Raw genomic sequence first — 15,450 nt, 5'->3', positions numbered from 1 at the left:
GAATTCCAAATAGTCGTTTAGTTTCTAATTTTAGATGCTAACCTTTCGCTGATTATAATTCAAATTGGAAAAATTGAATCAAGTTAAAAGGTTTTAGGACTTCGTAAGCAAGTAATGTTTAAATTTAAAAAAAATTCAATTATTGTATAAGACCTACAAGCCTTAACAGGCGACGCATATTTCCGTTGAATTGTAGGGTGACGCATGCATACGCACCAACACACACGCGCACACACTCACCTAGAAGGGCGGTTCAAATTTACCGTCGAAATATAGGTTCAGACACACACGCACGCACGCACCAACACACAGCTAGAGGAGGTTTCATCTTTAGCGTTGAACTGTAGTATCACTCACTTTCACACACACACACACACACACACGAACGCACCAACACTCACACACACAAACTTATACACACACCTAGAAGGGCATTTATTCTTTACTGTTGAATTATAGGGTTACGCACACACATACACACACATGGACGCACGCACTAGCACTTACACACACACACCTAGAAGGACGTTTCATCATTACCTGCAGAGGGCCATAAACCAAAAAACGGCTCACCACTACCTTTTAATCCCAGGGTCAAACAGCCACATCCCCCAGGGTCACACAGACACATCCCCCAGGGTCAAACAGACACATCCCCCAGGGCCACCCCCAGGGTCACACAGAAACACCCCCAGGGCCACCCCCAGGGTCACACAGACACATCCCCCAGGGCCACCCCCAGGGTCACACAGAAACACCCCCAGGGTCACACAGACCCCCCCCCCCAGGACCACACAGAAACATCCCCCAGGGTCACACAGAGACATCCAAACAAGCGGTCCATCTTCAGTGCTGTACATGAAATATTTTTCCTCCTCAAGTTTCGTCAATAACCCACACTGCGGGCTTTATGTCCTAGATTCTGGCCAGCCTGGCTGGGCCCTAAAATAAAACTGATGAAAGTCTATAAAATGTCCATCTTACTGTTTACATATCCAATAACATCACAGTGCAGGGCAGGATTAATTCCTAAACAGACAGTAATGTCCAGCCGTTTTCTGCAAGAATCATTCCGGGGAACTCTACTTCACCTACCCAGAAAGTCAGATCGTCAAAGGCGAAGCTCATCTTACATTCATTCCACTCACATTTTTGTGGCTCTGTGACAAGTGTCGGAGTTAAAAGGCTAAGAAGGTGCATGAATCTTAGGAATTGTACATAATCGACGTAACACTGCTAGCTTTTTGTGACGATGTGTGACGGAGGGGGGGGGGGGGGAAATCATCAAAACAATATGACGTCATTTCCTCCTTACTCACACCCCCCCTCCCCACTCACCCCTTTACATAGATCTACAACTATAGAATATCGCCTTGTAGTCTTAAATGCCTTATCTGGCATAATCTAACCTAACGTTTTGGGTGATTGTATAGATCCATTTTAAGCCCGTACCAAAACAAAAACTTTTTTTTTTCAAAGATCCAAACATTAGGATCGGGAAAAAAAATTGTCGATAAAAATAACATTACTTTTTTTTTCTCGCTAAGGGAATTCCCGTTCACGATTTGGTGACAACCTTTGTTTTGAAAACTCTCCCTTAAAGAAAAACACGAACGCGCATATGCGGGCTGCTTCTCTTCATGAAAAAAAGATCTGCCGTCATTTTGACACACCCACAAAATGGCTCATGTATATTCATGCTATGAGGGGGGAGCGTGCCTTGAATCAGTTGCTCAAGTGGATTAATGCTAGCACTGGCCCACGTCGTAGGCGAGCAAGTTGCTCTGGCTCCAAGAATTGTATCAGGATTTCCTCGCTTCTTTAATGTGCATACATGTGGACAAGATTACACGAGAACCGAGCGAGAGGAAGCGCATTATAGACTGTAGACTGACTTTACTCATTTTGTATCGGAGGTTCTGCGTTGTAAGCAACTTTAAAATGCTGGAGGGGAATTGAGATAAAAATGGAGTTAAAGAAACTAAGCAGACCAAACATAAAGAAGGCTAGTCTGAGTTTTTGTAAAAGAAAACTTTTTTTTTTTACTTTTTTGAATCATCACGTATGGTGGTATGTTTCATATGATGTCTAGTTTCCCGATGTGTAGTGTTGCCCAGTTTCCCGATGTGTGGTGTTGACCTTTGTTAACCACGTGACTATCAGGTCCATGGATTTTTCAATACGTTGGCGAAATTCAATCATTGATTGAATCTATTGTTTTAAGTGTGCGCTAATTCAATCATTGATTGAGGCTTTTGTTTTAAATGTGCGCTAATCCAATGATTGATTGAATCTATTGTTTTAAATATGCGCTAATCCAATAATTAAGTAAGGCTTTTGTTTTAAATGTGCGCTAATCCAATGATTGATTGAGGCTTTTGTTTTAAATGTGCCCTTATCCAATCATTGAGCGAGTCTTTTGTTTTAAATCTGCACCTATCCATCCCTTTATTTGGGGCTATTGTTTACATATGTATTATTTTTTTGTTGATTCTCTGTGACTAGCCGTCCAACTCCTACTGAAGTCTGTACTTCATGCCTTAGCCCCAAGCTTCAATCCAACACTAAATAAAACTCAAAGAACCATTTAGGGCTATCGAGAAATCGATACAACGGCACTTTGTTTTTTGGCAAATCCGTTTGAATTTTTGTTGAATCAGTCAAGATTGAAACTGACGCAATTTGTTTTTAATGAACGAAGTCTTAGACCAAGTAATCTTTTACCAGACGACTCCATCGAGACGATGCCCATCTAATGATCCCACCAGAACCCGCCCTTATAACCCCCATTATCCATTATAACCCCCACCCGACGATCATACAACACGACCCTCACATTACGACCCCCAAAATACTACTTCGAGAACACGGCTCCCATAAAATGATCGTACAAGAAGACCCCTACAAGACGACTCCCATAAGACGACTACCCTCCCTAAGACGACCCCACCTCCCTAAGACGACCCCACCTCCCTAAGACGACCCCACCTCCCTAAGACGACCCCACCTCCCTAAGACGACCCCACCTCTCTAAGACGACCCCACCTCCCTAAGACGACCCCACCTCCCTAAGACGACCCCACCACCCTAAGACGACCCCACCACCCTAAGACGACCCTACCTCCATAAGACGACCCCACCTCCCTAAGACGACCCCACCACCCTAAGACGACCCCACCACCCTAAGACGACCCCACCACCCTAAGACGACCCCACCTCTCTAAGACGACCCCAACTCCCTAAGACTACCCCACCTCCCTAAGACGACCCCAACTCCCTAAGACGACCCCAACTCCCTAAGACTACCCCACCTCCCTAAGACTACCCCACCTCCCTAAGACGACCCCAACTCCCTAAGACGACCCCAACTCCCTAAGACGACCCCACCTCCCTAAGACGACCCCACCTCCCTAAGACGACCCCACCTCCCTAAGACGACCCCACCTCCCTAAGACGACCCCACCTGCCTAAGACGACCCCACCTCCCTAAGACGACCCCACCTCCCTAAGACGACCCCACCTCCCTAAGACGACCCCACCTCCCTAAGACGACCCCACCTGCCTAAGACGACCCCACCTGCCTAAGACGACCCCACCTCCCTAAGACGACCCCACCTCCCTAAGACGACCCCACCTCCCTAAGACGACTCCTCCATAAAACGACGCCTCACAAGTCAAACCTCACCAGACAATCGTACAAAACGACCCCCCCCCCCAAACACACAAGAAGACCCCCTACAAGAAGACCCCCTACAAGAAGACCCCCTACAAGAAGACCCCCTACAAGAAGACCCCTACAAGAAGACCCCCTACAAGAAGACCCCCCTACAAGAAGACCCCCTACAAGAAGACCCCCTACAAGAAGACCCCCTACAAGAAGACCCCCTACAAGAAGACCCCTACAAGTAAACCCCTACAAAATGAACCCCTAAAGACGCCCCCACCAGATGATCTTACAAGTCGACCCCCCACATGACGTCGCCTACAAAACAACCCCCATAAAACAACCCCCCATAAAATGACCCCTTCAAAACGACCCCTTTAGACACCCCCCCCCCCACAAGACGCCCCCTTCCCAGCAAACAAACTCACCAACAGTTTAAGCATTATCATAACGCCCTTGATGTATTTGATACAAAAAAAAACGTCGATGTCTCGCGAGCCCTCGACTGGTCATTGATTCTCATTCCCGTCAACTTCACGTTAGAATAGCACCAGGGGGAACAACTCATTAAAAAAGGGGAATAACTCTTGAAGACGTTGCAGTATTTTTTTCTTTTCGATTCTCTCGCCAGAGGGCGCTATCTTTGTTCTCATGTTTCCATGGCACTCACATCTTACAGACTGAAAAATTCAACAAGTCTTTAATAGCTTAAGACAGCTATCAGCTATAAACAACTCAAGACAGAAATCAGCCTTAAACAGCTTAAGACAGTATCAACCTTAAACAGCTGAAGACATCAATCAGCCGTTTCAATATGGTGATGATCTAACGCTTCATACGTTTCAGTTTAACGAATTCATGCTCGTTTGTAATTTTTTCTGCAAAATGCCTAGATAAAATAAAACTGATTTTTACAAAACTCACTAATGCACTTACACACATGGCAAAAAAAAAAAATCATCATCGCGGTAAATAAGAACTACCATCCGTTCATGACTTTAACAATGGTTTTATTCTATTTCATAAGTGTTTGTTTTAATTTCTATCTTAAAATGGGGTTGGTTTCTACTGCGAGAAATATTGCTTGATTGCTTTTTATCGAATGGCTTAAAGTTTCCCTTTCAAACCTGACGGTCTATGGGGCAAGTGAAGTAGAGTTCACTTGTTTCTGTGACCTCGGCTTATGAAGATATAGTGTGGTCACCACTATGCCCAGCGGCCTTTACTTTCCCTAACTGGAGTTAGGTACCCATCAGAGTTGCGTGGACTCAGGGACGGTCTACTGACTTGAACCCGGATTCGAACTCGAGAATAACGGGTTAGCAGTCCAGCTCTCTACCGCTAGACTACTCGAATGGCTTATGAGGATTAATTTAAATAAATCTGATAAGCCAAGCATGCTAGAAAACTTAAGGCTCCAGATTTTTACATTTTAAAAAAAAAATAAGTTCTGGAAAAAAAAAGTAAGAACAATTATCTCAATTCTGTATTTGATTGTTGCCTCTGACTCAACTAAGAAATTGTTTGAGTGATTCACCTTGGTATCCCATGGGGGCTCAACCCCAGCCCCACCAGACCCCGACCCCCCACAACCCAAGCCTCCCTCAGTGCTTCACATTTCCAGCCAGCGTCACGATACTGCCCAATCAATGTTCATTGGTGTAGAGGACTCGAGCCGACCAATACAGGTCGCGTACAAGGTCACGTGACAGCTCAAGGGAGATGACGCCCAACCCAGCTTTGTTGTGGGGAATAATCCTGGATTAAAAGGGGACATCACTCCAAAAACACAAGCTCATTGCGATTTGACTGAGCTTAGTTGTATTTGGTTGTCGTTTTGTGTTAGGTGTGTGGGGGTTAAAGGGATGATTAGGTGAGGATCTGGTATGTAGTGCCCCGGACTTCGAGAACTCGACCCCCCCAACCCCCCAACCCCCCCCCCCCCCCCACACACACACAAACCTTTTTTTTTAAATGTGTACGGCCAAATGTAAACACAATTCTAAATACTCGTACACAATGCGTTTTTAATGGCCGTGTTATAAAATTCAGAAACAAAAAATTATTAGACTAATGCATTCAGTGTTTTTACTTACTCAAAAAAAAAATTAAAACAAAAAGTGGGCTTTGTGACACAGTGTTTCTTTCTTCCAGACTTTTTTCTCCGGGGGGGGGGGGGGCACTTGATATTTTTGGGGGTGGGCGGTCAACATTTTCCGCGGGGGGGGGGGGGGGACGGGACACTGGTAAAAGTATGTATTTTCTATATAAATTCCATTTTGTTCGGGGGAGGGGGGCTGGTAGACTTTCTTCGGGGGGGGGGGGGGGGGGGGGCTGGAAGAAACTCTGGACATAAACACAGTTAAGCATCAGTGTGTGTACACACACATACATACATACACACACACACACACATAACCTAAAGTCTATGGGGATTCAAACTTTCCACTAATATATTTAGCAGCTAACTATCTTCAGACGCCTCGCTGTAAATTCTATGTAAAGCTGACTAAACCCAGTTTAGTTGTTGTTTTAAATTCCCCGGCTACTTGCATTAGCAATGTGTTTTCTAAACCGTTTTGTTGGTCCAAGTTATCTACTTTCGTCGATACAACGACACTCAACAAAAAAAAAAGAAAATTAAACTTAACCACGATGATACCCTGTAGGGCTAAAATGAAATTCAATTTGGCCTCAATTACCAGAGGAAGTTACCAGGCGATCGGTCACGTGGTCTAATTAAGGATTAATCATCCACTCAGCTGTTGTTGGTAGCGGGAGACACCTGGCGGGTACGGGGTAATTAATTGTATTACATCTTCATTAGGCCGGGGTTGATGAGGTTAGTGTCGCCGTCTGTGAGGGTATAACCTTGGGACTCGCGAGAGTACTCAATGTGTCGTGTTGTGCCTAATGTGGCGCTAGATGTGTGTCGTGTTGTGTCACAGATGGCGCTGTATGTGCGTCGTGTTGTGTCTGATGTGAGTTAGATGTGCGTCGTGTTGTGGTTAAGATGGCGCTAGATGTGCGTCGTGTTGTGTCTGATGGTGCGCTAGATGTGCGTCGTGTTGTGGCTAAGATGGCGCTAGATGTGCGTCGTGTTGGGGCTAAGATGGCGCTAGATGTGCGTCGTGTTGTGTCTGATGTAGCGCTAGATGTGCGTCGTGTTGTGGCTAAGATGGCGCTAGATGTGCGTCGTGTTGTGTCTGATGGTGCGCTAGATGTGCGTTGTGTTGTGGCTAAGATGGCGCTAGATGTGCGTCGTGTTGTGGCTAAGATGGCGCTAGATGTGCGTCGTGTTGTGTCTGATGGTGCGCTAGATGTGCGTAGTGTTGTGTATGATGTGACGCTAGATGTGCGTCCTGTTGTGTTTGATGTGGCTAGATGTGCGTCCTGTTGTGTTTGATGTAGCTAGATGTGCGTCGTGTTGTGTCTGATGTAGCGCTAGATGAGAGTTGTGTTGTGTCGCAGATGGCGCTAGATGTGCGTCGTGTTGTGTTTGATGTGGTACTAGATGTGCGTCGTGTTCTGTCTGATGTGGCGCTAGATGTGCGTCGTGTTGTGTCTGATGTTGCTCTAGATGTGCGTCCTGTTGTGGCTAAGATAGCGCTAGATGTGCGTCGTGATGTGGCTAAGATGGCACTAGATGTGCGTCGTGTTGGGGCTAAGATGGCGCTAGATGTTCGTCGTGTTGCGGTTAAGATAGGGCTAGATGTGCGTCGTGATGTGGCTAAGATGGCACTAGATGTGCGTCGTGTTGGGGCTAAGATGGCGCTAGATGTGCGTCGTGTTGCGGTTAAGATAGGGCTAGATGTGCGTCGTGTTGTGTCTGATGTGGCGCTAGATGTGCGTCGTGTTGTGTCACTGATGGCGCTAGATGTGCGTCGTGTTGTGTCAAAGATAGCGCTAGATGTGCGTTGTGTTGGTGCTAATATGGTCCTAAATGTGCGTTCTGTTGTGTATGATGTGGTGCTAAATGTGCGTCCTGTTGTCCAGGATGGTGCCAGAAGTGATGGGCTATCTTGAGTCAGATCTTTACTTGGATCCTTTGGGTCAGACATCTAATTCGGACCATCTTGATTCACACGTTTTACTTGGGCCATCTTGGTTCAGACATTTGACTTGCGTCAACGAATGAAAAGTCTAACAATAAATTTCCAGCGCGTCTTACATTGACGATTTCATCCCCAACATACTGACCAATCAGAGCGGGGGTCCGTTGTATCAACATGTTTAATTGGTTGCCACCCAACCCCATCAGGACCCCATCAGAGCACGGGTCAAAGTTCATTGATTGCTGAAATAAATGTTTGCCTGGGGCACTAGAACCCTGCGCCCTAAATCAGTAGGTCTTTTAGTGGTCGTGTGGCCACCCTCACACAGTGGCCGTGTGGCCATCCTCACACAGTGGTCGTGTGGCCACCCTCACACAGTGGCCGTGTGGCCATCCTCACACAGTGGTCGTGTGGCCACCCTCACACAGTGGCCGTGTGGCCATCCTCACACAGTGGTCGTGTGGCCACCCTCACACAGTGGCCGTGTGGCCATCCTCACACAGTGGTCGTGTGGCCACCCTCACACAGTGGCCGTGTGGCTTTACTCTGGCCCACCCAGAGATAAAGGGTCATCGTTAAATTCAATAATTGGGGACATCTTGGTACACGGCCTTGAAATTTGGACTCGTTACAGTCGATATTGTCTTCGTGGGTTGTTTTTTTAGTACCAAAATGTATTTGTCCTATTTGGTTCTATTCTGGCTCCATTGATTCACATTTTTAAAAAAATCATGTACTTGTGTGAATGCCGATAGGGCAATGCACTGTGGTATCGTAATGTGTTTTTGTAGGTATCGCTGATAATTTGGGCTGTGATTTAGGTTCTATGGTAGGTCAAGATTAATGCAAAATGCAAAAATACTGTTGACGATACCTTGGAAAGAGTATCGATACCACCTCACAAATAAACATAATACTAGGTCTGCAATGATAAAATTTCTGGAACATTTGTCGTTGTATCATTTTCTTTTGTTACGATGAATGTTTCCATACTAAATCAATGGCATTTACTGAAAGCATTAAATTATCTGAGAAATCTGCTATGGCAATATTTGTGTTTTGAGATTTTTTTTTCTAAATAAGAGCTTGGCATGACAGGGCTGGTGGTGGGGCGTTTGCAGAAAATACTAGGTCAGAGAGAAAGACAATACTAGGTCACAGATAGGCGATACTAGGTCAGATACAGACTAGGTCAGAGGTACAGACAGTAATAGCCCATTTGAAGACTCGCGTCCCTAGCTAATCCCTCCCGTTTTTCACCCCACCCCCATTCCCCCCACCCCCACCCGTAGTCATGATTACCCTCTACGGGTCGGTCAGCAACGCCAGTCTTCTATTAATGCCCGGCTAACGATTGTGCTAACACCACCCCGCCCCCTTAAAGACTGTGCTAACAAACTCCACCCCCCCCCCCCCACTACACCCTTCTGATTGTGATAATACATTCGACTTAAACCCCCCCCCCCCTACCTCCCCTGGGTGATGCTGAACAATTTTTACCAGAGGGTTGAACTCAGGTTGTACCATCTCACGTGACCGTGAACAGAACTAGGATTCCAACTTCACACTGTGACAATTTGACCCGCAATATCATTAGGTCAAAGATCTTCTAGGTGGCCCAGTTACATATAGATGTTCAAAGATCTTTTGGGTGGCCCAGTGACATATGGATGTTCAAAGATCTTCTGAGAGTGGACAATGATATGTTCAAAGATCTTCTGGGTGGCCCAGTGACATATACATGTTCAAAGATCTTCTGGGTGGCCCAGTGACATACAGATGTTCAAAGATCTTCTGGGTGGCCCAGTGACATATAGATGTTCAAAGATCTTTTGGGTGGCCCAGTGACATATGGATGTTCAAAGATCTTCTGAGAGTGGACAATGATATGTTCAAAGATCTTCTGGGTGGCCCAGTGACATATACATGTTCAAAGATCTTCTGGGTGGCCCAGTGACATACAGATGTTCAAAGATCTTCTGGGTGGCCCAGTGACATACAGATGTTCAAAGATCTTCTGGGTGGCCCAGTGACATACAGATGTTCAAAGATCTTCTGGGTGGTCCAGTGACATGTTCAAAAATCGTCTTGGTGGCCCAGTGACATGTTCAAAGATCTTCTAGGTAGCCCAGATATATATACATGTTCAAAGATCTTCTGAATGGCACAGTGACATGTTCAAAGATATTCTGGATGGCCCAGTGACATGTTCAAAGATCTTCTGGGTGGCCCAGTGATATGTTCAAAGATCTTCTAGGTAGCCCAGATATATATAGATGTTCAAAGATCTTCTGGGTGGCCCAGTGACATGTTCAAAGATCTTCTGGGTGGCCCAGTGACATGTTCAAAGATCTTCTAGGTAGCCCAGATATATATAGATGTTCAAAGATCTTCTGAATGGCCCAGTGACATGTTCAAAGATCTTCAGGGTGCCCCAGTGACATGGTCAAAGATCTTTTGGGTGGCCCAGATATATATTGATGTTCAAAGATCTTCTAGGTGGCCCAGTGATATGTTCAAAAATCTTCTGGGTGGCCCAGTGACATGTTCAAAGATCTTTTGGGTGGCCCAGATATATATATATATATATATATATATATATATATATATATATATATATATATATATATATAGATGTTCAAAGATCTTCTGGTTAGCCCAGTGATATGTTCAAAGACCTTCTGGGTGGCCCAGAGACATGTTCAAAGATCTTCTGTGTGGCCCAGAAATATATAGCTGTTCAAAGATCTTCTGGGTGGCCCAGAAATATATAGATGTTCAAAGATCTTCTGGTTGACCCAGTGACATTAAGATGTTCAAAGATCTTCTCGATGGCCCAGTGACATACAGATTACAAAGTTCTTCTGGATGGCCCAATATCATTGAACTTGTCAAAAGATAGATTTCCATTATAGTTGTTTAAATAGTATTTAATTATTATATATTTAAAGAAACAATTTATTTTCTCTTTTTCTGTGCATTTTATTCGTTTTTATGCAGTTTTTATGCCGTTTTTTTTGTAAAATGTTCATCTTGCTGTGCACAGAAAAGACGTTTTTCACTTTAAAAGATTGCGCCGATGTCTGCTTATAGCACATCTGCTTCCAGACGAACATATCATTTCCGGGATCCGGATCACGAAGGCACCACCTTTTTTTTCTAATCTAAAAATTGAATATTTATGATAAATTTTCCAAAATTAAATTTTAGAAATCGTGTAGAGAGCTAGAAATTGTTTAAAAATATTTTTAACTGTTTTTTTTTCAACAAATCAGTTTCGAAAAAAAAACTTTTTAAACTTAGGCCCGTCTAGACTATGCTGCTAACTCCGTAATATCATAAGCTCTGTTTAAATTCTTATTTTCGTTAGTGAAATGACCTCGAGCATTTGAACTTTGACTCTTGGTGGGGTTCGTAACTGTAAAGAGTTTCCTGGAAGAAACTCTGATTATATTTTATCTTTACGAGCACTCGAAAAAGACAAACGCGTACTTAACTTTTAAAATATGGTTAATGTAGGGAAATAAAACTTTCTGGCTTTATTTTAGGAGTCATTTTAAGTAGTCTGTTTTATTTTAGTGTGACACTGTGTGATATTATGAGAATTGTGGGGGTGAACCTCGGCAATAAAATTTCGACGACCTTATGAATAAACACAGATTTATTGTGTTCTTCTCTCTGTTAATACCACTTTAATACCACTTTAATACCACTTTAATACCACTTTAATACCACTTTAATACCACTTTAATACCACTTTAATACCACTTTAATACCACTTTAATACCACTTTAATACCACTTTAATACCACTTTAATACCACTTTAATACCACTTTAATACCACTTTAATACCACTTTAATACCACTTTAATACCACTTTAATACCACTTTAATACCACTTTAATACCACTTTAATACCACTTTAATACCACTTTAATACCACTTTAATACCACTTTAATACCACTTTACAGGCAAATATTAGACATATCCCCCAAGGCCAACAACCACCAGTACATTTTAATACCAATATATTTTTTTCCGATTTTTATTTCTGTAACAGCTTTAGTACAATAGTTACCACAGAACATTGAACCAGAGGCTGAGCTACCCCCACCCCCACCCAACACACACCAAACCCTCCAGTGCAATCTCCAAACTTTTTTATTTAAAAATAAAGCTTGTTCTATTTCCTTGCCACGAAAGAAAAATCAAGCATCTAGAATGACTAATACATCATTTAAAGACAGGCTAAACTGGGTCATTAATTCTAACACCTAGTCAGCAATTATTCTCTAAGGGCGATAACTATGCTATTTTGAAACACAAATTGTGTCCCTTTTTTATATATTTTTTAAACAACCTGGAAGAAATAGCTTGAAAAATTGGACCGGGGAATTCCCTTATTGTTTGCAGCTTGAAGAAAACTTGAGCAGGAAGCTGATTTAATAAGGCCAATTTGGGAGAGAGTGCCACAGGCAACGACAAAAAGGCTGGCTAGAATTTACTCTATCCTTCACACGACCCTCGTCGTTTACTGATGATAAGATGAGGGTGATAGAAGGGGCGGGGGTGACACGCAATATATATATATATATATATATATATATATATATATATATATATATATATATATATATATATATATATATATATATATATATATATATATATATATATATATATATATATATAATATATATATATATATAATATATATATATATATACAAACTCAATTTTTATAGCCCATACCAAAATGTACCATGCTCACATTTTTGTTTGATTTCAGTCTATCTGCCACACCCGTGATGTGTGTAACGGCACACAGCCCGAGCAGAACTCAACGGTTATCCGTACCCAGGATATCGAGACGATTATCCTTCTGGACAACGCAACGCGTCTAGAGCCGGAAGTGACGTCAGAGCAGCCTCCCGAAATGCTGGTCCAGCTTTTACCGCGGGAAATGCAGCTTGGGAATGTGTTGATGTAATGTTTAATTTTGATAATTACAATTGTATTAATTATTCTGATTAACAAACATTTCTTGTTCCATTTACAGAATAACTATCATTGTTTTGATGTTTTTTTACCAAAATTATAAGATAAAAAATTAATTAAGTTGTTTATTAAGTGTTACGGGTCAGTTGTGGGTTAGATTAGAATAGGTTAGAATTGTCTAGAACTAGGGGAGAGTGCATGTGTGAGTGGAGTTCACCTTACTGTGTAGTTACCCTTGTGTGTTTATGTCTTGTAGTCCAAGGTCAAATTGCGGGTATAAAAGGGCGAGTGAACGATTGTGTGGGCAGTCAGCGGGTGAGTAGAGGTTAGGACGAGTGCTGTTCTGGTACGCTTGAATGCATTGAGACGAACAAAAGTAGTGGAAGTTATACACGAAGTGTTGTTGTTGATTTGAAACGAACCCAGAACGTAACATTAAGGAAATTTTAAGTAATAGTAGGCTAGGATTATTGAAGCGTTGACGGGGTGTATTCAATATTATATTCTCGTACAGTTTTCATAAGAACCATTATTAGGGGACGGAGTGGTCGGGTAGGGTACGGATGACTGCTAGCCCGAAAGTCTAGAGTTCAGATCCAGATATGGAAAAGTGGTTCGAATAAGGTTAAAGTCAGTAGACTGTCCCTGAGTCCACCCAGCTCTAATGGGTACCTAACTCACATTAGAGAAAGTAAAAGCCGGCTGGGCATAAAGCTGACAACACTATTCCTTCATATGCGGAGGTCACAGAAACAGGTGAACTCCACTTGCCCCATAGACCGTCAGGTCTGGTAGGGGAACTAAATATGTATGACTCCTCCTTTGTCAGGTTTGGGGGGGGGGGGGGGACTAAATCTGTGACTCCTGTCAGGTCTGGGAGGGGAACTAAATCTGTATGACTCCTGTCAGGTTTGAGAGGGGAACTAAATATGTATGAATCCTCCTTTATCAGGTTTGGGAGGGGAACTAAATATGTATGATTCCTCCTTTATAGATTCACTCCCAGCCAAGACATGGGATTCCCATTCTCTATGATGGTGTACGCCGTGGATGAGCAGGGCTTTCAACACTGCAACTGGTCCTCTGGCCGGGCTATTCTGTCGGCCGAAACGAACACGTCGTTTGAAGTTTCGCAAGAGTTCCTACCCCAGGGAGTTCACTATTTTATAGGTAGGTAGAGTTACGTTAGGAAAGACAAAAGCTGGTGGGCATAGTGCTGACCACACTGTCCCCTTGAATGTCTATGTTATTGAAACAGATTAACTCTACCAGTGTTTCTTCCAGGGCATCTTCCCCCGAAGAAAGTCTTCCCCCCTCCCCCCACGAATAAAATTGAAATTTATATAGAAAATAATGATATATATTCTTTTACCAGTGTCCGCATTCCCCCCCTCCCCCCCCCCCCCCCGGAAAATTTAGAAAAAAGAAGAAACACTGAACTTTATAATTACATCACGAACGGGAAAAAAATAAATGACGTTTACTGTAGTTAAAATTTAAAAACTATAATTTTAGGTTTATTTAAAATGTTTGCCATTTCTATCCAATTCAAACTGTTTTTACTTTTCGACAATTACTTCAAACTGATCCACTTTCGAAGGGGGTGTTTGAATATATTAAAAATATGTTGCAGTGTTATTAAACGTATTTGATCATTGATGGAGCACTAATCCCCACCCTCCCCATGACACTTATACTAGATCCTCCTGTGTAGTGAATGTGGTACCAGAAATAGTAAAATCCGATTCTCTTATGTATCTTCAGCACATTCTGAGTACCCCGCCTTCTCACTCTGCCAATTTGGGTTGAGACTTCGAGTGACGGTCAAGTCTAGCAACTGTGAAGAGACCCATAGCGCCATCTGCAACGGCTGGGGAGTGTGTATCACCTACCCTAACCAGGTTTGTTTAACAGTCTGTGGTCAGTCTGTCTAGATCGAAACGCTCGAGCGAAATTTCGGGCACTTCTAACTGACAGATTTAGTAATGGTATCCAATAGATAAGAAAGTGACCCACGCTTTTCTTTATAGTTATTTAAAGAGTAGTATATTATTATATACGAGCCGACCCGCAGCGTATCATACGCCGCTATTTAGTTGTTTTATTTTCTACTTTTCAGTAATTCATAATTTGTGAATTCGACAGGACCAATGCTGCCACTGAAAATATTTGCTTTAAAACACTAATCCCCCCCCTTTCCCCTAACCCCGACCCTACACCCCCCCCCCCCCCCCCCCCCGTGTGAAAGCAGCCTCCTCTTAGTTATTTCTTAGTTACCTCCTCTAAGTTTAAAATCGAACTAAATTATCTGCCCCTATTAGAAACCCGGCTCTACGGCTCTACGATTTGTAAACATTTAGCTTTGTAAACATTTAGCGTGACAACAGCTCACCAGACAATGTGGGGGTGGGGTGGGGGTGGTAGTGATAGTGATAGAGAGAAAGAGAGGGGACTGCAAGGAGGCGCTTGCAGCTTGTTTTCTAACGGCTCCCAGAAGAGAATTATATATATAGATTTAAAGAAAATCATTTATTTTCTTCTTTTTAGTGCATTATAAAGCTTGTTATTAAAATGTTTTTTATGAATAATTTTCAGTTTTTTTTTCGAAAAGTGTCAATAACTAACCATTTTCTTCCCATTGACTATTTTCAGCCATCTTTTTTCTGCCAGTTTGTGGGAATTATAAGGGCGATAACTGCGATATATTTGATTCGTGTCTGAGCAATCCTTGT

General features: G+C 43.0%; 1 protein-coding gene across 1 annotated transcript in view; it reads left to right on the top strand.

Moving 5' to 3' along the window:
- The window catches only part of LOC131928052 (protein eyes shut homolog), a 50,258-nt gene extending 34,808 nt beyond the window's left edge, over window positions 1–15,450 (top strand). The window contains exons 2-5 of the mRNA XM_059283961.1: window positions 12,510–12,706; window positions 13,713–13,888; window positions 14,483–14,619; window positions 15,371–15,450. Coding sequence (XP_059139944.1) covers window positions 12,510–12,706; window positions 13,713–13,888; window positions 14,483–14,619; window positions 15,371–15,439 — 579 coding nt within the window. The 3' untranslated portion in view covers window positions 15,440–15,450. The remainder of the gene's footprint in view (window positions 1–12,509; window positions 12,707–13,712; window positions 13,889–14,482; window positions 14,620–15,370) is intronic.

Source organism: Physella acuta, unplaced genomic scaffold (assembly GCF_028476545.2).
Source record: "Physella acuta isolate Inbredline_101_S28 unplaced genomic scaffold, ASM2847654v3 ptg001457l, whole genome shotgun sequence".
Classification (NCBI taxonomy): Eukaryota; Metazoa; Mollusca; class Gastropoda; family Physidae; genus Physella; species Physella acuta.
The sequence above is the reverse complement of the archived record's forward strand: the minus strand, read 5'-3'. Positions and strand labels throughout refer to the sequence as shown.